The following is a 26,581-nucleotide window of genomic DNA, read 5'->3' as shown; positions in this document are numbered from 1 at the left end:
TTCTAGGTCCTCAATTCTGTTCCATTAATCTTTTTGTCTCCTCTTTCACCAGTGCCACACTGTGTTGATTACTGTAGCTTCTTGAAGCTTCAAAGGTGTCCAACTTTGTTCTCTTTCAATATTGGGTTGGCTATTCTGGGTCCTGTGTGTTTCTTTTCTTTCTTTTTTTTTTTTTTAAGATTTATTTATCTTGGAGGATAAGAGCTGGGGAGATAGGGGCATAGGATGAGGGAGAGAGAGTTTTTTTTTTTTTTTTAAAGATTTTATTTATTTATTTGAGAGAGAGAGAATGAGAGAGAGAGCATGAGAGGGGAGAGGTCAGAGGGAGAAGCAGACTCCCCGCCGAGCAGGGAGCCCAATGTGAGACTTGATCCCAGGACTCTAGAATGATGACCTGAACCTAAGGCAGTTGCTTAACCAACTGAGCTACCCAGGTGCCAAGGGAGAGAGAGTCTTAAGCGGACTCAGCACTGAGTGTGGAGCCCAACTTGAGATCATGACCTGATCCAAAACCAAGAGTCAGACACTAACTGGGGCGCCTGGGTGGCTCAGTGGGTTAAGCCTCTGCCTTTGGCTCAGGTCATGATCCCAGGGTCCTGGGATCAAGCCCCGCATTGGGCTCTCTGCTTGGCAGGGAGCCTGCTTCCTCCTCTGTCTCTCTGCCTGCCTCTCTGCCTACTTGTGATCTCTGTCTGTCAAATAAATAAATAAAATCTTAAAAAAAAAAAAAAAAGAGACACTAACTGACTCTGCTACCCAGACACTCCCTTTGTCTGCCTGCCTGCCTTCCTTCTTTCTTTCCCTCCCTCCCATTTCCCTCCCTCCCTCTATCCTTTCCTTTCTCTCCTCTCTCTTTCTTTCTCTCCTCCTTTCTTTTATTTTTTTTTTTAAGATTTTATTTATTTATTTATTTGACAGAGAGAGAGAGAGAGAGAGAGCGAGCAAGCGCGCGAGAGCACAAGCAGGCAGAGAGGCAGGCAGAGGCAGAGAGAGAAGCAGGCTCCCCACTGAGCAAGGAGTCCGATGCGGGGCTCGATCCCAGGACTCTGAGATCATGACCTGAGCCGAAGGCAGCGGCTTAACCCACTGAGCCACCCAGGCGCCCCTCTCCTCCTTTCTTTTAAAAAAAAGATTTTATTTATTTATTTGAGAGATATATCAAGAGAGAGCATGTGCAGAGGCAGGGGAGAGGGAGAAAGAAGCAGGCTACCCACTGAGCAGGGAGCCCAATTCAGGGCTCCATCCCAGGACCCCAAGATCATGACCTGAGCTGAAGGCAGATGCTTAACCAGCTGAGCCTCTCGGGCACCCACTGCTGTGTGTTTCTTTAGGATAAGTTCCTAGCATTAAAATTGCTAGGTTAGGGACACCTGGGTGGCTCAGTCAGTTAAGCTACTGCTCAGGTCATGATCCCAGGGTCCTAGGATGGAGCTCTGCATCAGGCTCCCTGCTCAACTGGGAGCCTGCTTCTCCTCCCCTGCCACTCCCCCTGCTTGTATTCTCTGACTCTCTCTATCCCTCTGTCAAATAAATAGATAAATAAAATCTTAAAAAAAAATTGCTAATTTAATGCAAATGTATATATTTTCATTTAAATTTAAATTTTACTTTTTGTGATACATTCACATGGTTCAGAAGGTCTATAGTAAACAGATTGCCACCTCTCACTTCTTTCTTTCCTTTTTTTTTTTTTTTTAAAGATTTTATTTATTTATTTATTTGACAGACAGAGATCACAAGTAGGCTGAGAGGCAGGCAGAGAGAGAGGAGGAAGCAGGCTCCCCGCTGAGCAGAGAGCCCGATGAGGGGCTTGATCCCAGGACCCTGAGATCATGACCTGAGCCCAAGTCAGAGGCTTTAACCCACTGAGCCATCCAGGCGTGCCCCCCCCCCCCCTTTTTTAAGACTTTATTTTTAAGGAACACCTGGGTGGCTTAGTTGGTTAAGTATCTGCCTTCGGGTCAGGTCATGATCTCAGGTTCCTGGGATCAAGCCTTGAATTAGGATTCCTGCTCAGCTGCTCGGCCCCTCTCTCTCTCTCAAATAAATAAATACAATTTAAAAAAAAAGATTTTATTTTTAAGTAATCTCCATGCCCAAAGTAGAGCTCCAGCTTACAACCCTGAGGTCAAGAGTTGCAAGCTCTACTGACTGAGGCAGCCAGGTGCCCCATTTGTATTATTTACTTATTTAGATTTTATTTATTTATTTGAGAGAGAGAGAGCAGGAAAGCATGAGCAGGTGAGGGGCATAGGGAGAGGTGAACTCCCTGCCAAGTAGGGATCCCGACGTGGTGCTCGATCCTGGGATTCCAGGATCATGACCTGAGCTGCAGACAGACGCTTAACCGACTGAGCTGCCCAGGTGTCTGTTCTTACTTGTTTTTAAAGATTTTATTTTTAAGTAATCTCTATGCCCAACATGAGGCTCAAACTCACAACGCTAGATCAAGAGTCTCATGCTCTACTGGGTGAGCCAGCGAGGCTCACCCCAACCCATCCCTTTCTATTAATCTAGTTTCCTGACCTAGACATGTTTATTGGATATATATGTAAAACATACATATGGATATTTTCTTTTAGGGTTTTTATATATTCCCTAATTGTAATTCATTATGTGAAAATTGCATATTCCTACTCAATGCTAGGCATTAATACAATCTCAAGGCAGTTTTTAAATATTTTATTTTGTTTTCAATCTGTGTGACTGTTTATGTGATTACATTTCTTTGTTAATGTTTGTTATGTGCATTTGACTTTAATACTTGTTATTATATGGTAAATTACCCTAACCTTGGGAATCTCATCTTCTCCTTTCCTTCAAAACCCTGTGAAGGACCTGATGTAAATAATAAGCTCTTCAGTATTTTTTACAATATTCCTTTCAGAGTGGTGGTGCAGAATGAGAGGAGAGAAGAGTGGACTTCACTCCTTGTGACCATTAAAAAACTCTTCATCCAGTATCCAGTGTTGGTGCGACTGGAACAGGCAGGTACTGCATACATATGATAGGAGGTACGGCAGGGAAAGGAGGATGGAGAGATGAAGGAGGGGAGATGAAGAGGTTCATGCTTGCTTCCCTCCCAGTGCTGGGCATAGTTTCTGCTTCTGGTCAGGTTTCTATTTGTGGTTGCGTCAACTTGTTCATTAGGTATGCAGTAAGTTCAGTAATGTTCCTACTACAGGGTTGGGGGGCCCCATTCAACCACTTTCCGCTTGTTCTTTTAGCGTTCATCTTTCATGAGATACTTTTCCTTCTCTTGTGTTTTTTTGCTTCAGAGGGTTTTCCTCAAGGAGACAATTCTACCTCAGCACAAGGAAACTACCTAGAGGCCATCAATCTGTCATTCAATGGTGAGTAAGGACACTAGCCATGGTGAGCTGGCATCTTGTTTACCACATGGCTATGAACTTCTTCTTCTTTTTTATTTTATTTTATTTTATTTATTTATTTGATAGAAATCACAAGTAGGCAGAGAGGCAGGCGCAGAGAGAGAGGAGGAAGCAGGCTCCCCACTGAGCAGAGAGCCCAGTGTGGGGCTCGATCCCAGGACCCTGAGATCATGACCTGAGCCAAAGGCAGAGGCTTTAACCCACTGAGCCACCCAGGCACCCAGGCTATGAACTTCTTTTTACTATCATCCAAAGACCCAGATCCAGTTGATAATCTCCCTACCCACCTACTTCAAAGATTAATTGAAAGCAGTAACTTCTAATTGGATGGTTTTAATGGCCAACATTTAGCTTTTGGGTCTGCTGTTCTCATCTCCTTCTCATGGTAACCTGAGAGTAAAGAGCTGGAAGGAATCTTCCTTGGGCTGTTTTACTAAAACTGTGTTCTTGCTATTTTCTACCTCATCCCTCAATTGCTTCTAGGGAATTAAAAAAAGATTTTTTTTTTTAATTACAAAAGGAACTCATGTTCCTAGAATTCAAATAATCAGAGGTATATCAAGTAAAAAGGAAGATCTCCCCCCTCCCTCTACTGTCAGTTCCCTTCTAAGAGGGAACCTTGTTAACAGTGTGGTGTGATTTCTTCCGAAGGTTTGTTCCAGCATATATGTGTGAGGTGATACGCTCTGTTTTCAAATAACTGAACCTACTGAATTGGTTTACACAAAAAGGGAAATTTACTCTCAGGATATAGAGACCTGGTGAGGCCACCAGGGAAGGCTTGAACATCATGCAGAAGGAGGTGGGGACCAAGGTGGCTCTAAGAACTGTAAGAGCAGGTATTCCTAGAACAGTGTTCAGCTCCCAGCTCTGCTGTCAGCTTTCTCCTCTCTGTCCAGAATTCCATGTTCCCAGCACAGTCTCATCAGCCCAGCTCTGGATAGGCATCCCTTGGCAGTGGCTAGTGGTGGAAGTGATGATGTGTGGTCACTTCACTGCATATAACCTGCCCATGGGTCTACACCCATGGGGATTCTAAAGCACAGGGTCTTGTGTTAGTCAGTCTTTTAGTCATATTGGAACATTTTTCATTTTCTAAAGTCAGGATTATATAGGACAGAAAGAAAAATTAACTTGCCAGATACACAAAGTCCACTCTTTTAAATATTGTCTTAGATTAATATTCGATTTTTATCAATTTCAATACAGACTCATTTATGGATTGTTTAAATTAATGACATAAAATTTGAGCATTTAATGCTGCAAAAGGCAAGTATTAGGCATCAATGATGGAGTGTTAGCAAAGGCAAATGTGACGTAGTCTTGTGTTCAAACAGTTCTTAATGTAGATGGGGAGAGGCAGATGTACACATGACTAACTAGAATTCAGGTCAGAATGTTGCTGCAAAGAAGCATGGACAAAATACCTTGAGGGCACAGAGAGGCTCGTCAGTGGCTGGTTTCTGAGAAGCTGTAACCTCTTCATTTGAGAACTTTTGCTTTCTTTCAAGTGTTTGACAAGCACTACATCAACCGCAACTTTGACCGAACTGGGCAAATGTCTGTGGTGATCACGCCTGGGGTGGGTGTGTTTGAAGTGGACCGTCTACTCATGATCTTGACCAAGCAGCGGATGATAGATAATGGTAATGTTCCTTGATTTGTGCTGTCTCTGAGGGTTTATAGCCTGACTTACCCATAGAACTCTGAGCTTTCCCTGGTTCTGCGTCAGAGATCCTGGAGATGTGAATAGTGTTAGGGGACAAAAAAAGTTCCGTGGTCAAATTGGTTTGGGAAATGCTGGGTCATACACAGTTTAGGCAGATTCCCTAATTGCAGGTTTTAATATGTTAGTGTATCTTGTTTATCTCTAATGGTACTCAGGGTTTTGCAAATATATATGACACTGGAGAACTCTTTTTGGGGGGATTGTTTCAAGGAACTGGTGTGCCATCAGTCTGCCTTGGGGAGGACCATCAGATCCTCTGATCCTGTCCTCCCTCCATGATGTGCCCTGCTACCCCAGCTTGTACCCCTGGCCTCATTAAATTTGTGCTTCAACAACAAGATGGAGGTGGAATGTAGATCCTGATTGCCAGTGAAGAAGCTCCATTAAATGATATGGATTGTTTTGCTTTTTTACTGAAATAACAAGGTTCCTGTTCCTTTCTGGCCTTGAAACTTGAGTAATGGGGGCCTGGGTTGTCTTTTTGACTAATCATGATTTACAAAGCAGTCAAAGGCTAATTGTCAAGGATTTAATAATTGCAGGAAAGAGGAAAAGAGACAAAATGCATCTATTTATCTCTCTGCTGTGTAGGCAAATGAGGTTATAAATCATAGGATGGGAAGTCAGCTTTGCCTCATACCCTGACCCGCTTAAATAGTATTGTTAATAGATTAGGACACTTATCTCTACTTCTTCGCACCTCCACCCCAAACTCTTTTTGTCTTCTGTCTTTTTTAGGAATTGGTGTGGACTTGGTATGCATGGGGGAGCAACCATTACATGCTGTCCCGTTGTTCAAGGTAATTCGATTTTGGAGTGCTTCCTAAACCTAGTTCCTAGTACTAGGGTGGTCTTGAGAATATTGCTGAATAGGGGCGCCTGGTGGCTCAGTTGTTAAGCATTTGCCTTTGGTTCAGGTCATGATCCCGGGGTCCTGGGATCGAGCCCCACATCTGGCTCCCTGCTTGGTGGGAAGTCTGCTTCTCCCTCTCCCATTCCACCTGCTTGTGTTCCCTCTCTCACTGTGTCTCACTCTGTCAAATAAATAAAATCTTGAAAACAATAAAAGAGCGAATACTTCAGAACAGAAAAGTTGAAGTGAGTTGGGGGAAATTGGAGGGGGAGATGAACCATGAGAGACTGTGGACTCTGAGAAACAAACTGAGGGTTTTGGAAGGGAAAGGCATGGGGGGTTGGGTGAGCCTGGTGGTGGGTATTAAGGAGGGCACGTATTGCATGGAGCATTGGGTGTGGTGCATAAACAGTGAATGCTGGAACACTGAAAAGAAATAAAATAAAATAAAATGGAAAAAAAAACCTTAAAAAAAAAAAAAGAAAAGTTGGAGCAGTTCCATAGCCTCCTTGTTTTCTAGCTGATCTGTGACCTGGCTTTTTCCTTCTAGCTACATAATCGAAGTGCTCCTCGTGATTCTTGTCTGGGCGATGACTATAATATTCCTCACTGGATAAACCACAGGTAGGTGTGACCTTGATTCATAGTAGATGATGTGGGTTTTGAGTAACTTCCTTGCCATTTTCTCTTCCCGTCTATAAAGTTCTTCTTTTTTTTTTTTTAAAGATTTTTTAAATTTATTTGACAGAGACATAGCGAGAGAGGGAACACAGCAGGGGGAGTGGGAGAGGGAGAAGCAGGTCTCCCTTTGAGCAGGGAGCTGGATGCGGGGCTCAATCTCAGGACCCCAGAATCATGACCTGAGCCGAAGGCAGCCGCCTAACAACTGAGCCACCCAGGGCCCCCCCCCCTCCGCCAATCTGTAAAGTTCTTACCATAGAAACTTCTGTCCAGAAAATGCGGAGACCAAAGTTCAATGTTTGCTTAGAGCTTCTGTACATGCAAAGCGGTGGCAGTAACATAAGAACAGTCTAGAGTGAAAAAATAAAGGCAAATTTGCAGGACTTATTTTTATTATTAGCCCTAGCTATTACAATTCCCAGCTCCCACAGATTATAGCAGATGAACATTCTGCCATTCTCTGTTTGTAGAAAAATCCCCAAGCCTCTTCTTCACATGGGACAAGGCCTCAGTGTTTCTGCTGACAGAGACTCAATGGGGTTATCTCTCTGCCTCTCAGTGCTACTGCCTTCTCCCATCCTCATCTTTTTGAATATCTTCAATAATCTTTTTTTTTTTTTTTAAGATTTTATTTACTTGATAGCATAAGCAGGGGGTAGTGGGAGAGGGAGAAGCAGGTCGCTCGCTGAGCAGAAAGTCTACTGTGGGGTCCTGGGATCATGATCTGAGCCCAAGGCAGATGCTCAACCGACTGAGTCCCCCAAGTGCCCTGGATAACTGCAGTAGTCTTTTTTTTTTTTTTTTAAAGATTTTATTTATTTGATAGAGAGATCACAAATAGCAGAGAGGCAGGCAGAGAGAGAAAGCAGGGAAGCACGTTCTTTGCTGAGCAGAGAGCCCGATGTGGGTCTCCATCCCAGGACCCTGAGATCATGACCTGAGCCGAAGGCAGAGGCTTTAACCCACTGAGCCACCCAGGCGCCCTGCAGTAGTCTTAATAGTGTGTCTATTTCTGATCTCTCTCCTTCAGTCCATCCTTTAGATCAGGGTTTTTCAACCTCAGCACTACTGACATTTTGGGCCAGATCATCTTTGTTGTTGGGGGGCTGCCCCATGCCTTGTAGGAAGTTGAGCAGCATCCCTGATCTCTACCCACCAGATGCCAGCAGCACCCACCCCCAGTGTGACAACCAAAATGTCTATAAGAACTGTGGCTAAGTGAATTTTCCTATCAAAAAACCTGGAGTGAGTTAACTGTTCCTTTGAAATCTGCCAGTAGAGCTCATAACCTCCTGGAAACTAACTATGAGAACTAGATATCCTCAGACCTGCCAAAAGTGAAAAGACTTGAGCTATTATTTCTTTTTAGTGTTTTATGATTTTTTTAAAAAAAATGCCTGCAGGTTTTTGGAAAGTGCAGTTGAAACCATTGGACACTGGAAAGGGAAATCATTTAGACTAAAAAACAACAAAACTAAAAAAATCCAATGTCTCCTGCACTGCCCCATGCCTCCTGGGTGTCAGAATCCCACCTCATTCCCCATTCCCCATTTCGAGAATCAGTTCTTTAGGCCAGTGGTTTCTTCTTTCCAATTTTTTTCTTAAGTAACAGCCTCCCCACCTTTTTTTTTTTTTTTAAGTATAAGTCTTACTTGCAACCAAATATACAGCAGTGAGAAAGTACTCTTTTCACTTTTCTATAAGGAAAAGTTCACTTTTCCTGATGTAGTAGGCCCGTATGTCACCCCAAGGAACCCTGGGGGTCTGGGGGCCAGCATCTGTCAACTACTATTCTACCTGGTTACCAGAGTCATTCATTTCATGAAAACTAAATCCTGTTGCTCTTCTTCTCTGATTGCTCATACCACTTTAGTGTTTGACATCTGAGGCCTCCTTTCCCCCTTTTGCCCTCTTTTATTCTGCATAGCAGATGCATACTTCCCCCTCTTCTGAGTCTTTCTACCTAGAGGGCCTCTCCACCTGCCCTCTTCCTCACAAATGCCTTTTTATCCTCTAAGACCTGACCTCAACATCTCTCTTATGCGAGTTTTTCCTGTGCTGTCCTGGAGAGCCAATAGCTACCTTCTCTTGAGTGCTTCTAGACCATTCTGCCCTTCACTGGGTTGTCTGTTTTAAGGCGGCACTCTGTGAGGGGCAGAAGACTGCTTGGCTGTTTCCCAAGCTAAACAGAACCTGTAATTTTGTCTTCTGTTTAGTTACAAGTCTTTGCTGGAGACCAGCTTGAAAATTGATCACAAATGCTGATTTTGGCCTTCTAGTTTTTCCTCTACCTTTGTTATGGGCCAGGTTGCCCTTGTATGGTAGTTGCTCCCAGTCAGCTGTAATCATTCATAGGTGAAGAACCAAGAAGGAATAGTGGTTTGGCCATCTGTGTAAAGATGGTCTGGTCACCCAGTAATTATCCTGTTCTGAGTATGCCTCTCCCTTCTCAGCCCAGTGACGGACTCTCTGGCTGGTCATCCATGTGATTCCGTTATGTACATGTGTGTGTAACTGTTCGGTGATGTTCAGTTTTGTATGTTGTCATTGCATTGCTTGACGAAGTCACTTTAAGAAAAAGTGCCTGCTTTCCAAGAGGTTGCCTTCAGAATCTTCCTCATCTTGTATTTATGTTCTGTCATTTTAAAAACTTGGTCCAAGTAAAATAGTATTTTGAACTTTTTTGATTTTTCACTTATTTCAGGGAGCAATGTATCTTCTTTTTTGTCAGCCCTTTAATTAGTTTTGGCTTTGTAATCTTTAAATAGACATTCAGATTCTTTTGCCCATAAGAAAATAGCTACTGTTTAATTACACACCATATTTCATGGTTTTATGTTTAGTTTAGGAAATAATTAAAGGACAGAGTAGCTGTAGCACACAAAAAATTATATAAGAATTTAAGCACTGTAATTTCTTCAAATTTTAATTAATAATAACTTGAAGGTTTCCTCATGCATCACTTTATTTTTCATGCCAAATTGGCTCTCTGATGCCATTTAAGATGGATGATAGATTCACACAGGTGGGGCTTCAGAATTTGAGAGCTGGGATGGCCTGAGGCCTGCTTTTCACTTCTCATTGTGAGACTTATTTGCTTGAGCCATCCAGGGACAGGAGCAAAGAGGGCTGGCTGCCTGGGCTACATGGCCGCTCATAGGGGCCATTGATCTCATTCTGTCTGCAGCCTCTTCAAAAGCATCCCACAAGGCCAGAGAGCTTACCTGAAGCATAATCAAATTGTCTTCAGTGAAAACTTATCACTCCCCAAGTATTGCTGCTTAGTAATGAAAATAGATCCAAAAAGTAAATTAATAGCAGATGTTACGAAGTTACGAAGAGTTACGAAGGTGGGGGATATCACCGACTATCCCCAGAGACTGTTTTGGAGATCATAGAGACCTCCAGTCACACTGTATAGGTGAGGAACCTGAGTTCCAGAGAGGGAAAGTGGCTTGCGAGGGTTGAACAATAAGTTCATGGCAAAGCTGAAACTGTTGGTTTAAACCATTTGAAATTGTGATAGGAGACTGGTTTTGACTTTCAAACACAGCAATTTCATGTGGATAGATCTAGTAGAAACCCATTGTTGTGGCTAATATCACTTTGCCACACAAATTTTTTAAATTTTTATTTATTTATATTTTTTCAGATTTTTATTTAAATTCGAGTTAGTTAACATATAGTGTAATATTGGTTTCAGGAGTAGAATTTAGTGATTCATCACTTCCCTCAGATCTTTTGTAATTAATATCTGGAAACAGAGCTACATCCTCTACATGGTACTTTTCCTTGGTACCACTTGGAGTGGCCAAGTGCTAGGGGCTGGTTGGACTCCAGGTCTCACTGCAGTTAGTATTCTTATGTTCTTGTGCACATAAGTGTTAGTTATTAGGATTGCCCTAAAGTCTGCTGGTTATCTATTGATCCTGCCTTTTTTTTTTTTTCTTTTTTGCTTATGATCAGAGTTATGATGGAAGGTGGGGATTGGTTAGTGTTCAGAACATCCTTCCCATAAATTAATTATAGATTAAAGAGGATACAGAGACATGCCTGAGAAATGGAAAAGGCTGTATAGCCTCTATTTACTCATTCATTCAGTATACCCAGGGCCAGCTTGGGTCTCCCAGTGACTGACATGACAAATGTGATTTTCAAAGGGGTAGGAATTGATGGTTTGTGTCTTCTTTTTTTCCCTTTCCTTTTTTTTTTTTTTCCTTTTCTCTTCCTTTCTTTTCTTTTCTTTCTTCTTAAGTAGATTCCATGGCCAGGATGGAGCCCAGTGCAGGGCTTGAACTCACAACCCTGAGATCAAGATGTGAGCTAAGATCAAGAGTCAGATGCTCAACAGACTGAGCCACCCCTGTGCTATCTTTTCATGAGACCACTTTTTTCTTTCCTTGCATGATTTATTCTTGCTTACCAAATACTATTCAACCAATAAGGAGCACCCTTGGGCCCAGCATCATGCCAAGTATCAAGATGCAAAAGTATCATGGTATAAATAGATTTAAGGAGGAGATTCTCATCCAGTTAGGAATCAGGGCTAGCATGAAACAGTTTATGGAGAATGAAAGAACAATAATTAAAACCATATTTAATGTTTTACAGTAATTACAGAACAAGTTAGAATTGGGGGACTGAGTGAAGCCTGAGACACAGGTAGTCATGAGAGGGCTAATCCATGGCTTGCGTTTTAATTGTGTCTTGAAGTTTAAAATGAAAGGAGCTTAGATTAATGACCCTTTCTTCTTTCACAGTTTCTATACATCCAAAAGCCAGCTCTTCTGTAACAGTTTCACCCCACGAATAAAACTGGCAGGAAAGAAGGTAGGTGTCACCAACCTCCAGACCCTTCAGGGATAGTTGCTCACCAACATGGTTATTTTGGTTCCGAGATATGCCCTTCTCCCTTACGGTCATTAATAAGTTTAAGATACTCGTCTTAGAGCTTTGTAATTTTCCACATTAAATACATCAATAACAAGGCAAACCCTCCCAGACCATAAGAAATATCTTTGGGAAAAGTATGACAATTATTTGTAATGCCTTAATAATGAAAAGAATTATTTTAGTTATGATGTGACTGGTTTATTCAGATACTGGGACCTCTCAGATACCTTTGGGGACAAAGACATGGGCATGCATTGCAGCAAAGGGGAAATATGAAAAGAAATGCAAATTCAAACAAGAATAGGATTATTTTTTGCTCACCAAATGGGTTTATTTTATTTAACTTTATATTTAAACATTTCATTTTTAAGTAATTGCTACACCCAGACTTAACAACCCGAAGATCAAGAGTCACATGGTGTACGGACTAAGCCAGCCAGGCACCCCTGCTTACCAGATAGCCTTAAAACAAAATAATTATACCAAGTCCTAGAAAAAGTGGTGAAGTTGGTGCTCGAGTACCTGGTTGGTGTACCATACTTATGAAAAGCATTCAGCCATGTATATCAACAGCAGTGCAAATGTTCATGCTACTTAATCAGATAATTCCATTTTGGCCATGTGGTCTAAGGAAATAACTGAGCTGTATTGAATGCAAGTGAAGTCTTGGTCCTGTATTATTTATAATAGTGACAAGTTGAAGATAATAGGGAAATGACTAAGTAAACCATGAGATATCCACTCGATGGAATATATTCACAGCCAATAAAAATGCCAGTTTTAAGAATCTTAAAGGGTGTTTTTGATGTAATATGAAGAGAAGAACAGACTGTTAGGTATGTAGATGGTATACCAGTGTGCTCTCACCCAGCTGCCTGTTTCTACCAGAGCTGAACTCTGAAAGTTGTCCCATTGTTGCTGTGTTGGTAGTATCAGGGCCATTTCTTCCTTTCTGGGGGAGTATGGGGGGTTAATGTTACTTGTCTAATAAGGAAAATGTTAATTTCAAGGACTACAAAGATTCCTACTAAAATAGGCCATGTCAAGTAGTGAAGTGCTGGGAGAAGGGTCTCTGCCCAGAAAGGGCCACCTCCTGTCCTCTGAGGTTTTATGCCTTCATCACAACCCTTCTGGGCAAAGAGGAACACAGAGGAACTTCTCTGCAACATGACCATTTTTGTCTTTTTTTTTTTTCCCCCACGAGATTTATTATTTGAGAGAGAGAGAACGAGGGCACTCATGCTGCATGTAAGCTGGGGGGGAGGGACACAGAGAGAGAGAGAATCTCCAACAGATTCTCTGCTGAGCATGGAGCCTGACGTGGGGCTTGATCTCACGACCCTGAGGTCATGAACTGAGCTGAAATTGAGAGGTGGACACCTAACTGAGCCACTCAGGTGCCCCTGCAACACAATTATTTTATTTTATTTTGAAGATTTTTTTTATATATTTGAGAGAGGGATCGAGAGAGAGAAAACAAGTGGGGTGAGAGGGTGAGGGGCGGAGGGAGAAGCAGGGTCTCCATTGAGCAGGGAGCCCAATGTAGGGCTCAATCCCAAGACTCTGGGATCATGACCTGAGCCAAAGGCAGATGCTTAACTGACTGAGCCACTCAGGCACCCCAACATGATATTTTAAAGAAGAAACAATGAGTATTGTTACGAAAGTTTAAAGGGTCCTGAAAAATATTTGGGGGAAAAAAAAAGCTCCTTCTGTTTTCTATCTCTGTATGCCATTTCAGCATACTGGGTGATCCACTGAGTGCTGAGCTCTTGTGGGGATAGGCAGACCGGTTGAGAGTACCATGGTGAAGGGGGAGGCATGCATGCAGGGCTTAGGGTCAGGTAGGAGCAAGCCATGGTAGGACATACACACCAGTGGACTGACCAAGAGCATGAAGGACTGGGCTTGGATTTTGGCTCTGCCAGCTGCTAACCATGTGACTTAGAGCAAGTCCCTTTTTCTCTTTAGAATTGAGTATCCTTTCCCGAAGGTGGGGTGCGTATCCCTATTGGATAGAGTTTTGAGGGTGACCAAGGTGTGAAGTGGGCCGGGTAGGGCCTGATACTGAGGTAGGTGGGCCTCAAGTGTTCCCTCCTGCCTTTTCGTCAGTTTCAGTGAGGGGGAAGGTATGGTCCCTTCCCTCGGGAGCAGCCACCTACATGTGTGCCTTGTGATAAGTTCTGTTCTGGCAGAGGAGACAGTGATTAATTATCTATTTAATTTTACAGCCTGCCTCTGAGAAAGCAAAAAATGGCCGTGATACATGTGAGTATTTTTGTGACCTCCTTTCATCCCTTTTAGAAAGAGTCAGCTAAGCCATGGCAACAAGATCATGTGAGGTCACATAAACAGTTCACCACCAAGTTGGGAAACTGGAGTTCCCTTTGGAAGGTCCCTTAACCACCTTGTATATTTTTGTCCCATCACCTGCAAAATGGATGGTGACAAACCTTGTTTTTCTTTTCCTTAGGTCAGTTGTAGGGATTGGGTAGAAAATTTTAAAGTACTAACTGTGTTACATATTAAGATGATCTTTTTTAAGTGGAATCACAGAAGAATGAAATATTGCCAAAACTTTCTCTTTATTTAGTGCTATATTCTTTTCTTTTTCTTTTTTTAATATTTTAAAATTTATTTTGAGAGAGAGATTGAGAGATAGAGAGCAGGTGGGTGGGGGAGAGGCAGAGGGAGAGAAAGAATGTAAAGTAGATTCTACGCTGAGCGCAGAGCCCTATGCAGGGTTCGATCTCACAACCATGACATCATGACCTGAGCCAAAATCAAGAATTTGATGCTTAACTGAGCCACCTATGTACCCTAGTGCTAGTGTTATTTTCTGTATCACTTTGACATGTAAGTCATTTAATTTCAACAACCTGATGAATGGATTATTATCTTGCTTTTCTTTTTTCTTTTTTTTTTTTTTTTAAGATTTTATTTATTTATTTGTCAGAGAGAGAGAGAGAGACAGCATGAGTGAGCACAGGCAGACAGAGCGGCAGGCAGAGGCAGAGGGAGAAGCAGGCTTTCTGCCAAGCTAGGAGCCTGATGTGGGACTCGATCCCAGGACACTGGGATCATGACCTGAGCCGAAGGCAGCTGCTTAACCAACTGAGCCACCCTTATCTCGCTTTTCTTGGGCGGTCATGATGGTGATCATCTCTGCCTTGCGGATTTTGACGAAGACCCTCTGAAGGCATCTGGTTGAAATGTGTTTTAATGACTATTTGTGTGATTTATGCATTTCAGCTCTTGGGACACCAAAAGAACCTGAGAACGCCCTTCCCATCCAAGTAGATTATGATGCCTACGACGCCCAAGTTTTCAGGCTACCAGGCCCATCCCGGGCTCAGCGCCTCGCCACCTGCAGGTTTTTTGCCAGATTCACTTTGGGGTGTATATAAAAGTTGCTTGGAAAAAATCTGAGGGCCTGTAGGAACCTTCATGAGTACAACCCTGAAATTGTTTTAAATTAAAATCAGCCAATGGAAGCTATACCATGTAGTTCATTGGGGATTTTGTTTCCAGGTTCTCTGGCCCACCCATTTTGTTAGCTATATTTACAGGAAGTATTTTTTCCAAATAAAGAGAGCGTTCTGCTTTTTCTAACCAAGAGAAACAATTCACAGATTCTAGAATCTTTTTCTCACTGGGCTGCTACTAATACGTATAGATCCTATAGATCCACAGTTCCTTTTGGATTTTTATTCCCAGAGGGCAAGAGACTTCTCTTTAATTGCTTTTTTTTTTTTTAATAAGATTTTATTTATTTATTTGTCAGAGAGATAGAGAGAGTACAGGCAGGCAGAGTGGCAGGCAGAGGCAGAGGGAGAAACAGGCTCCCTGCAGAGTAAGGAGCCCTATGTGGGACTCGATCCCAGGGCGCTGGGATCATGACCTGAGCCGAAGGTAGCCACTTAACCAACTGAGCCACCCAGGCATCCCTCTTTAATTGCTTTTTAAATTGCTCCATGGTGTTTGGTCATAAGATAGTCTTTAAGAGTGATGTAGTTAGATTTACCAATATATTAATTTCTGAGTATTATGTTAAAAAAAAGCCATCCCTATCCCAGGGCTTCCTCCTGCCCTTGTGAACCAAGTACCACAAGCCCATTTTCCAGATTTCTTAAATATGCAAGTTTATTTAAGCACAAGTGATTGGAAAAATATGCATCCCTTCACATTGGTAAATGAGCTTATAGTGGCCACATGATTATCTTCTGTCCTTTTTCCTCACCCCCAAGACGAAAACATTTAGAGCTCAGACAAAACATTTCCTAAATGTTGAGAACATTCAGTGCCATTAACTACAGCTCTCCCACACATAGATGCTGCTTAGGGGCTCGGTCGTGCTTTCTTTTTTTTTTTTTTTTTTTTTAAGATTTTATTTATTTATTTGACAGAGAGGGATCACAGCAGACAGAGGCAGGCAGAGAGAGAGAGAGAGGGAAGCAGGCTCCCTGCTGAGCAGAGAGCCCGATGCGGGACTCGGTCCCAGGACCCTGGGATCATGACCTGAGCCGAAGGCAGTGGCCTAACCCACTGAGCCACCCAGGCGCCCTCGGTCGTGCTTTCATTTGGAGTATTTTAAAATGCTTTCATGGTCCAAGATCCTTGGTTTTCCTTTTTCTAATGAAAGGTGGCAAGACCTGGTATTTCAGAGACCTAGGTTATATGTTCCCTGAGGGAGCAGACCATGTTTTGGTGCTCTGTACCCTGTGCAGGACTGAGCATACACTAGTGTCCATATATTTACTGTTGCAATAATGTACATATGGTCAGCCCAGGGGATCTGTTTTCAGGCTGTTTAAGCTCTGACTTAAGGCAAAATCCTTCCAGGTGGAAAGCAAACAGCTCTGATGCCAGAGGGCAAGCCTTATCTATAGTTGCTAACTTTTCCTTTTTGTCTCCCCATTGGGCTTCTCCCCTTTTGATCCTTCCTCCTACTGCTTTCAGAGATTTCCCCCTTAGGGAGTTTTATGTTTTAATAAGAGTATACTGTTTTTTAAACCTTTATTAAGGACATGTTCGAACATGCTCAAATGGAGTAGTATAATGAAGAGTGCTCAGTGTCTTGTGAGACTCATTTCATTACTTTCCCCACATTTTGCATTTTGCTTGAGTGTTCTAAAGCAAATCCTTTTTTAAAAACCTGTAAATACTATAGTGTATGTCTCTAACAGATAAGAATAAGTAATCACAAGTACCAAAATTAGCACTAATTCTTTCATATCTACTAGCCAGTCTATAATTAGATTTCCCAGTTGTTTCAAAAATGTATTTTTAGTTTGAATTGGGATCTAAAGGAGATGTAGACATTGCATTTGATTGGAATGTCTTTTTTTCTCTAAATGTAGTTGTGTTGCTTTCTTCATTTGGCTGATTGTTATGTTATAATGTTTAACTTCTCCTCTCTTTTCTGGATTTCCTATAAACCAGCAATGACCTCCAGAGGCTTGATTAGATTTAGGCTCAATTTTTCATGCAGGAAGCCTCTTGAGGTGGCACCGTGTACTTTTCTCTTGCATCATATCGTATCCTGCTTAGTTGTCCCATTTTCAGGGATATGAGATGGATCAGTGGGGATTAAGCAGGGTCAGACTGGACCAGTCACTGCTTGACAGCGATGACTCTAAGACTTGGGCCATTTGAAAACAGTCAGTTCTTACATAGCATCTCAAGCTGGTCAAGGCAGAATACCTCCTACATTATTTCACACTCATAGATCACATTGGGGATTTTTGTTATTGGTTTCCCAAGTATCTTGGGGTGGCGATTAGTTTTGTGTTTTCAGTTCTGGGTGGGGCAGCATCACTTGTTGGTTGGTAACTCATTGTCTCTCATCTGTCAGGTCTGTGCGAGAGCGGGAGAGTCACAATCGGAAGAGCGCCAGCTCCTGTGATGTCTCATCCAGCCCTTCCTTGCCCAGCCGCGCACTGCCCACTGAGGAAGTGAGGAGCCAGGCTTCTGATGATAGCTCCCTGGGCAGGAGTGCCAACATCCTGATGATCCCACACCCCCACCTGCACCAGTATGAAGTCAGCAGCTCCTTGGGCTATACCAGCACTCGAGGTCAGAGAGCTGAAGCATGGGCACAGCTAGGGACAGATGGGGACAGCTCCCTTCCTATAGCAGGGGCTGGGGGGCACGGGATGTGACCAGGTGTGGGGTGTAAGTCCCATATCTTAATTATTTCCATGCCAGTGCATTGAGCTGTATGTATGTGCCTCTGACACTTTTTCCCCCTTCACTGTAACTGTATACCTTTCCTTATGTTAATGTAGAGACTTTCTTAGGTCTAGAGTCAAAGATGTTTGCTCATTTCCTTTTTTAAAACATTTTTAAATTTTTTGAAGACTTTATTTACTTGAGAGAGAATGAGAGAGAGAGAGAGAACACAGAGGTAGAGGGAGAAGCAGACTCACTGCTGAGCAGGGAGGCCGACATGGGACTCAATCCCAGGACCCTGAAATCATGACCTGAGCTGAAGAAGACACTTAACCGACTGAGCCATCCAGGCACCCCTGTTTATTTATTTCCTTATCACTGCCATTTGTGCCATCCCTAAAACAGCCTCTACCTCATATTCTACTGTAAGATTTCTTGCAGTCACCTGCTAACCTGGCTTGCAGTAACGAGCATGGGTGCTGCTCTTTCTGTATCTCATCCTGCCATTCGACAGCACCTGCAGCTGGAGTCTACAGGCCCCTCCTGAAAAAACTTCTATTTGAAATCATTATGGATTCATGGAAAACTGCAAATTACACACGCATGCACACACACAGGGAGGTCCTATGTACCTTTCATTCATTTCCCCATGGAGACATGTTGTATAATTGTAGACAACCTCACAGTCACAGAAACTGACATTGGTACAAGCCACAGAGCTTATTCAGATTTCACCAGCTTTACATGTACTCATTTGTGCATGTGTATGTCTATGCAGGTTTTTTTTTTTTTTTTTTTGAAGTACCATGCCCAGCATGGGTCTTGAACTCATGACTCTGAGATCAAGAGTCATATGCTCTACCAACTGAGCCAGCCAGGCACCTCCTATACAGTTTTATCATGTGTGTAGATTTATTTATTTGTGAGTATCATCATAATTAAGATACCAAACTATTCCATCATCACAAGGCTGTCTTGTGCTACCCCTTTATAACCACACACTGTCACTAATCATTCTCTTTCTCTATAATTTTGTTAATTTTGAAGATGTTCTATAAATGTAAGCATAGCCCTTCTGACTTTTGACCAGTGACTTAGGAATGTTGTATACATGCAGCTGCCCTCTGTTGCCCTCCTGGAAGGATTCCTGAAGGGTGAGGACTGTTTTCTGTGTGCCAGGACATTGAAAGGGAAGGCATTAGCTCCAGCATCATATACACTGTGCCAAAGGCCTAGGACATTTTTGGTTTTAATTTTATTTATTTATTTGTGAGACAGAGAGAGCATGAGAAGGGAGAGGGTCAGAGGGAGAAGCAGAGTGCCTGCTGAGCAGGGAGCCTGATGCAGGACTTGATCCTGGGACTCCAGGATCATGACCTGAGCTGAAGGCAGTTACTTAAGCAACTGAGCCACCCAGGTGCTCCAGGCCTAGGAAAATTTTGGACCACAGGAAAAAGTTTGTTTTTTAACTGGCTCAAAGTATAAAAAGGAAATGCTGAAAGAGAAAGCAGCAGATATTTAATTGCATGACTATAGTATATAACCTATGTCACATTAGTTAGTTTTAGCATTCAAAGGAATTTTAATACATTTGAAATTTTCTAGGTTATCTTTTTCCTACTTTCTGGAAATATCTAAGTTTACATGACAGGTACTCCCATTTTGCTGAAAATATTCTTGGTAGGGTCTGTAACAAAAGCTAAATTAAACGTTAATTCTTTCAAAACGCTTTTTTACTCTAAAATCCAGCTCTCTGGGGAAATAACATTGTAGCTTTGAAAATAGCTTTGAAAGTAGCTTTGAAAATAGTTTTCTTAAAAATTATCTGAATAGTAGAATTGATTTCAATGTCCTTTAGTGATATTTGGGAGTTTATTGAGAAAGCCAAAAACCAATTCACCGGAATATTGTAAGGCAGTACAATCTATAGGCCCTTAGTTTACTATTTCTCTGCTATGTTCAGGGGGCCTTATCTATTTACCTACCCAACATAGCATAAAAAACATTTCCCCATTCCTCTACATGTATTTTTGACCCATTTTATCCCTTAGTCATATTTCTCATCCTTTTCAAAGCATGAACTTACCTTCTTAAAAAATTGGGTTTTCTCCTTTTACTTTCATGATAACTAACTAGACTATATTCTTCTTTACTTGGTAAACCAGATTATCGGTTCATTAACTAACTGTGAAAAATACAGCTTTCACGGAGATCTGAATGTTCTCTTCTTGCATACAAATCAGCTTTGAGGAATTAACTATTACTGTACACCAGGTTCTTTGGTAGGCATTGGCTAAATACTGGTGGACAAGACAGATTCCTTGATGCCATGGAATTTGCATCTGTTGGATTCCCCTTTCTAACGTGGGTGATTGCTTAGTGAACATGGGATGCACACCAGGGAAGCTGGTTGTGGGTTTTAACTCTCTGATCCACTTAGGTTATGTGGCCTGTGGCCTCCATCTCTATAATAGGGACCTGTCTGCCATTGGATGGGGGACAGGTTGAGTCTAAATATCATGCCACCTCCTTGCCAGGTCAGCACTAGATGCATCCGTTTCTTCATTCTTTTCTCCCAAGAATTTTTTTTTTTAAACACAGTGGCATTTGATTGCTTTCTTATGTCCAGGTCACTGAGTTAGAAGGAAGGGGTTCTGATCCACCCAATCATTAGGGCCCCAGGATCATTCCATCCTCGGATGCCATGATCATTAGCACTGGTCCTCAAAGTTGGCACAGTAGGGGAAAAGAGAAGGGATAATTATGAGTGGAGATATTTGTGGTCTAGGCCTTCAAATGGAGCATGTCACTTCTACCTGTGTTCTCTTGGCTAGAACAAAGTTTTTTATTTTATTTTATTTATTTTTATTTTATTATTTCCAGTATAGTTAACATACAGTATTATATTAGTTTCAGGTATACAGTAGAGTGATTTAACAATTCTGTACATCACCCATTGCTCATCAACAAATATACTCCTTAATCCCCATGCCTCCACCCACCTCCCCTCTGGTAACTATCAGTTTGTTCTCTGTAGTTAAGAGTCTGTTTCTTGGTTTGTTCCTCTTTCTCTTTATCTCCCTTGCTCATTTGTTTTACATTTTGCTTAGTGTAATACTCTCTGGCTCCACTCATGTCATTGCAAATGATAAGTTTTCATTCTTTTTCATGGCTGAATAATTTATCATTGTATTTATATACCACATCTTTTTCTGTTCATGTATTGATGGATGCTTGGGCTGCTTCCATAATTTGGCTATTGTAAGTAATCCTGCTATGAACATAGGGGTGCATGTATCCCTTTGAATTAGTGTTTTTGTATTCTTTGGGTAAATACCTGGTAGTGTGATTACTATATCATAGGGTAATTCTATTTTTAATTTTTTGAGGAGTCTCCTTACTCTTCTCCACAGTGTCTGCACCAGTTTACATTCCTACCAATAGTGCAAGGGGTGGAATGAAGTTATTTGGCCCTAGCACAAAGGGGCTGTAGTCTCGTGTGCCTACACATTTGCTCTCTCTGCCAGGACCTGTACTTCTAGGCACCAAATACCTATTTTTTAAAAATTTTTAAAAGATTTTATTTATTTGACAGAGAGGGACATACAGCGAGAGAGGGAACACAAGCAGGGGGAGTAGGAGAGGGAGAAGCAGGCTTCTTGCCAAGTAGGGAGCCCGATGCGGGGCTTGATCCCAGGACTCTGGGATCATGACCTGAGCTGAAGGCAGACGCTTAACAGACTGAGCCACCCAGGTGCCCCTCAAATATCTATTTTTATTGTTCCTTCCATATAGAATATACTCACCCTATCTCCCAGGGAATTGTTGCATTCAGCTCAAAAGTATAAGGTCTCCCGCAGATGTGTGTGTGGTCCTCCCCATCAGGTTGTGGTGTGACTTCATTGGGCCAGTAATTTAGGAACCAGAATACCCTTCTTTCAGGTATTTCTTTATTGAGAAAGCATGGGGGAGGGGCAATGGGAGAGGGAGAGAGAATTGCCCCACACAGGGCTCAACTCTCAGGACCCTAGGGTCATGACCCGAGCTGAAATCAAGAGTCAGACCCCTTAAGTGACTGAGCCACCCAGGTGCCCCTCTCGCAGGTATTTAAAAAGTGAATCAAATTTTCATTTCATTATAGTTCAGTGATTTTATGTATTTCTCTCACTCCCAACATGTATGATATCCAAGATTCTGGTCAGCTTGGCTGATTGCTTGCCCATTCCTGGTTTCACCATGATCTGTGGTTTCTCTTTGTGCCCCTACCATCACTGACAGATGTCCTGGAGAACATGATGGAGCCACCACAGCGAGACTCAAGCGCACCAGGGAGGTTCCACGTAGGCAGTGCGGAATCCATGCTGCATGTTCGACCTGGGGGATACACACCCCAGCGGGCACTCATTAACCCCTTTGCCCCCTCACGAATGCCCATGAAGCTCACCTCCAACAGAAGGCGTTGGATGCACACTTTTCCTGTGGGTAAGTTGGTTGCTTGGGAAAGAGCCTAGACTGGGAGCTGCTGGTCCTGGTCCTTGTCACTAACCAACCATGTGGCTTGATCAAGTATTTCAACTTGTCTACACCTCTGGTGCCCCACGCATGAGATGGGGATAACCATGGCCATTCTGCCTACCCCAAAGGTTCTTGTGAGGATTCTTGAGGGCACGCTTGGAAAGGGCCTTGTAACGACCGAGCTATGTAAACCTAAGGGCTTCTCATTTTTGTTTGCAAAGGACTGTACTTTGTCACCCGCCTTCTTTCTTAAGATGATTGCCCCTCATTCTTGTTCATTCCTTCCTCTCCTAGCTCTCTCTCTGGATAGTGATATTATTGTCTTGCTTACACAGAAGTGAGGTTACTCTGTGTTCTCTCAGGGGTCTCTGACAACTGAAAAAAACAAAACAGGACATTTTTTGAGAAATGGGTGAACTTTTTTTGTTTGTTTGTTTTTTGTGTGTTTTTGTTTTGTTTTGTTTTGTTTTTAGTTCAAATAAGTAAAAAAAAAAGTGTAAAATAAGTGGGTTCTATTTTTTATAATGAGATGCTATACAGAAATAAAATTGAACTACAACCATATACAAACCTATGTTGAAATTTACAAACATAATGAAAGAAGCCTGACATAAAGAAGTACATTCTGTATGATTCCATTTAAATTAAGTTCAAAAGCAATCAAAACTTAAGAAAATTTTTTTCTTCAAATTCACTGTTTTTCCTAGCCCGTCCTCTTTGATCTGTGTTCTGTCCTACAGAGGATGACAGTAAGATTTTATAAAGCTGTGGCTAAAATTAAACTTCGGCTTAATGGGCTCTGACTGGGCTGGGAGGGAACAGATACATTAAACTCCAGGGTTTTTTCATGGAGGCGATCCTGCTGAATGCCTGCACATGTCTAGTTATTTCCTTTTCCACTTGCTTTTAGTGTTAAAAGTTGAATAAGTGAGAAATGAATCTGGTTGTTTGGGCTGTAATGGGGGTTCACTCCCAAACTCCTCTTTGACCCCCTTCTCCCTGCCATAATCAGTTGCATGATTTGTTTCTTCCCGATGTCTCTTTCCCTACATTGTTATCCCCATGGGCTCCCTTCAGATTCTCTTATGAGAACTGTTGATGTTTGTTGTGTGACCTCTAGCTTTTCTTGCTCCCAACCATCAGGTGCACTTTCCTAATACAGGACTGTCTGGCCCCACTTCCTCTGTTTCCTCCTCCTGGCCACCCAGCCTGCTCATAGCTGAGGCCCTCCTTTGCCCAACTCCCCAACTTGGCGTCTCCTTGCTCCCATCCTCAGAGGTTCTGTTCTTCCCTAAGCCCATCTGGTGGTCTCCTGCTTGTCTTTTGGCTCCTCCACATTTGCAATTTCTTACACACTGTTTCTTCTGCCCAGGTACCCACCCTCTCTTTCAGTTCCTGCTAACCTTGCTGAACACTCACCTCTGAAGCTTCTTCCCCAAGAAGCATTTTTTAGTAGATTTCACCCATGGTGATTTCTCTTCCGCCTACCCGATGTCTTTTCTGCACTTGCTCATCCTCTGCTGCTTAGAGTTACAGTTGTCACTGCCTTATGTGTTAACAGAGTCATTGGCATTTCACTTGTTGTGTTCCTTGTTTAGTTTGTGTTAGCCCTCCTGGGAGGGGCCCTCTATTCCTATACGTCAGTATTTCTCCATCGTGTCTCAGCTTGACATGCATGAGACAGAGGCTCCTAATGTATTCTGAGGCTGAACAGGATGACAAGTGTGAGGCCCCACAGGAGGGTGAGTCCTGCTCAGAAGAGGAGATGTCCTTTTGGGAAGCTGGAGGGTCACGTGTGTAATGTTCCCCTTGGTGTGCTCTCTTGACGGTCTCTCCCAGCACCCATGTCCCAGCAGCTGGCAAGAAGGAAGAATCAAGCTAAGTACAAAGCACTGGCTGTTGGGTGGGAATGATGCTCAGTGGATCTTTGTCTGGGTAGGACCATCCGGAGAGGCCATCCAGATCCATCACCAGACCCGGCAGAATATGGAGGAGCTGCAGGGCAGCGGGCAGAGGGACCCAACTCACTCCTCTGCAGAGCTGCTGGAGTTAGCGTATCATGAAGCAGCTGGAAGGTGAGGATGTGTGTAGGGCTCCAGAAGGTACCTTGAGAAACTCCCCAACACCCAGGACCATGGCTGAACAGTCTGCTGACCAAATGTTATGTTTCTGTGACTTGAAGGGGCAGGATGAGATCAAGCCTTTCCTTTGTCAGTGCCATTCCTTTCACTGGGCCAAGTGCAAAGCAAATAGCCTGACACTGTTGCCACATGTGTTACCCAGGCCCTGCTGTAGCTTTCATTCAAAGCATACTTTGTAAACCTCAAACATGAGCTTCGTCTAAACCTTAGCCAAGGGTGAGACCGAGTGCTGAGGCAGGTGGTTCATGCTGCGTGTTTCAGGCAATCTGTCTATGACTTTTGTCGTTTTGGTCACTGAGAAATTCCACTGTTGAGTTTAGAAGTTGTTTATGCTAAAAACAGTGGAAATCAAGGCTTGCATTTATAGAGACAACTCTTCTGAACCCGGGCTATGAACGCGGTACAAGGCAGCCAAGAGAGTCAGTGCAGGAATAAAGTCAGTTAAGCCTTGACAAACATGAGCTGGGGTGACCTCCAGCCTCACTGTTCCTGTGATGCTTTAGGAGACACTTGGCAAAGGGCAGTCTTCGGCCCCCTTTTCAATCACCTCGACATGCCATGGGTTGGATGAGATAGGGCAGGGCCTGACCCTCTTTATCAGCTTAAGTTGGTACCTCCTTTCAGTCACCTTACATCCTCCTGTCCATGTGAGCAGGGGAAGGCTGAGGACAAGAAAGGGCAGGCTGCTCTGTATGGCAGTGGGAGAGTAGTTTTGAGGGGGCGAGGGCAGGACAAACAGGCCACGGGGGAGGCCAGAGCTGGCTCACATACCAAGCACGGCAGCCCGGTAGCCTGTGATATGGCTCCCAGTTGTTGCCAGCCCATGTGGCCAGATATTCAGAGCTGTTTTTGATGAAAACTCCTGGGATACAGGGTAAGCAGGATGAAAGAGGTGATGGTCTGCATTAAGCCAGGTGGCTGGGCTCTGTTCTCTGCAGGCACAGCACTTCCCGTCAGCCTGGTGACAGCATGTCCTTCTTGAACTTCAGTGGAACAGAAGAGCTTTCTGTCAGCCTGCTTAGCAGCAGTGGTGCAGGTAACCAATCCAAGAGGTAACTTGGGATGCTCAGAGTTGCAAGCTCACATTAGAAAAGACACAGGGAACCAGAGAAGCAGGGCCAAGTCTATTCTGGGATCATTTCAGCCGCGATTTTGGGTGACCTATTTAGAAGCAGCGCTGTATAATGCATGGAATTAGAAATGGGCCGCACATTATGTTTTGAGCCAAGAACACATTGGTCAAGCCGCATTCATCATTGGCCTGTCAGTGAGTCGTGACCAAGGCTGCATATGAGCTTGGTGTGGAGGGTAACACCAGGGATAGCAGGAGTAGCCTCTGCTCTCAAGGAGCTTCCAGATCTGGGAGTAGGGGCCTCACCCAGCAGCGTAAAAATAATCAGAAGAGGCCCAAAGTGAAACAGTGTGATTCCAGTTGTGCAATCAGAAAAGAGAAGGGTGGCATTTTTGCTTCGAGAAGTGGGCAAGCACCTCAGAGTTGAAGGCACAGAATTTGGTTACCTAGAGAGTTAGCAGGTGAGGGTTCTAGGTGGAAGTGGGGAGAGGATAAACTTACACAGGTTATATGATTTCCGGAAGTACTTGTATAGGATGTCATGCAGTCATCCTAGGAGGACATATGCTATTAAATATTTTTTGCACATGGGGCAACTTAATGCCCAGAGGTGTAGAGATATTACTTGAATCTCTCAAGCCCATGGCCAGGTATCCTGACTCAGACTGCTGTTCGTCATTTCGACCACACTTTTCAGAATACCATTAGGATGTAGGGGAGTAGGAGTTGGGATGGGTGAGCACAGATTTTGGAAAGCCTCACAGGAGCTGTTGTTCAACATGAGTGTGAAAAACATTAAAACTTGGGGGGCAGGGTGGAAATGGGCTGCTCTTAGTTTTCTGTAACTAACTGCATTTCTATAACTTAGCTTAAAGAAGGTATAGTGAAAGTGAAATTGTATGAGATTGGTTGTATGAAGTGTTATTTCCATTCGTTGGCTGCTTTATCCAACAATATTTCTAGAGGTCTGTGGCTAAGCATTGAAAAGCAGTTGGTAGTAAATGAATCCCTAAAGGATTATAATTAATTCATTTTCTTCCCTTCTTCCCTCCTTCCTTTCTTCTCTCTCTCTCTCTCTCTTTTATTCTTTCTCTTTCAATGAGAAAATGAACTGAATAACAGTTTGGGGATAAG

The 26,581-nt window shown here is 43.0% G+C and overlaps 1 protein-coding gene across 3 annotated transcripts in view; it reads left to right on the top strand.

Moving 5' to 3' along the window:
• Nucleotides 1–26,581, top strand: part of LOC111160011 (DEP domain containing 5) — a 137,305-nt gene that overhangs the window by 48,993 nt on the left and 61,731 nt on the right. The window contains exons 13-24 of one of the 3 annotated variants that reach the window (XM_022522780.1): nt 2,888–2,991; nt 3,279–3,353; nt 4,904–5,038; nt 5,860–5,921; nt 6,525–6,598; nt 11,416–11,485; nt 13,780–13,816; nt 14,801–14,921; nt 17,403–17,623; nt 21,998–22,201; nt 24,174–24,309; nt 25,314–25,411. In XM_022522780.1, coding sequence (XP_022378488.1) covers nt 2,888–2,991; nt 3,279–3,353; nt 4,904–5,038; nt 5,860–5,921; nt 6,525–6,598; nt 11,416–11,485; nt 13,780–13,816; nt 14,801–14,921; nt 17,403–17,623; nt 21,998–22,201; nt 24,174–24,309; nt 25,314–25,411 — 1,337 coding nt within the window. Of the gene's footprint in view, nt 1–2,887; nt 2,992–3,278; nt 3,354–4,903; nt 5,039–5,859; nt 5,922–6,524; nt 6,599–11,415; nt 11,486–13,779; nt 13,817–14,800; nt 14,922–17,402; nt 17,624–21,997; nt 22,206–24,173; nt 24,310–25,313; nt 25,412–26,581 lie in introns of all 3 variants that reach the window. The other 2 variants (XM_022522781.1, XM_022522782.1) reach the window with 2 other exon arrangements.

Source organism: Enhydra lutris, unplaced genomic scaffold (genome assembly GCF_002288905.1).
Source record: "Enhydra lutris kenyoni isolate GAN:26980312 unplaced genomic scaffold, ASM228890v2 scaffoldscaffold73, whole genome shotgun sequence".
NCBI classification, from domain to species: Eukaryota; Metazoa; Chordata; class Mammalia; order Carnivora; family Mustelidae; genus Enhydra; species Enhydra lutris.
The sequence above is the reverse complement of the archived record's forward strand: the minus strand, read 5'-3'. Positions and strand labels throughout refer to the sequence as shown.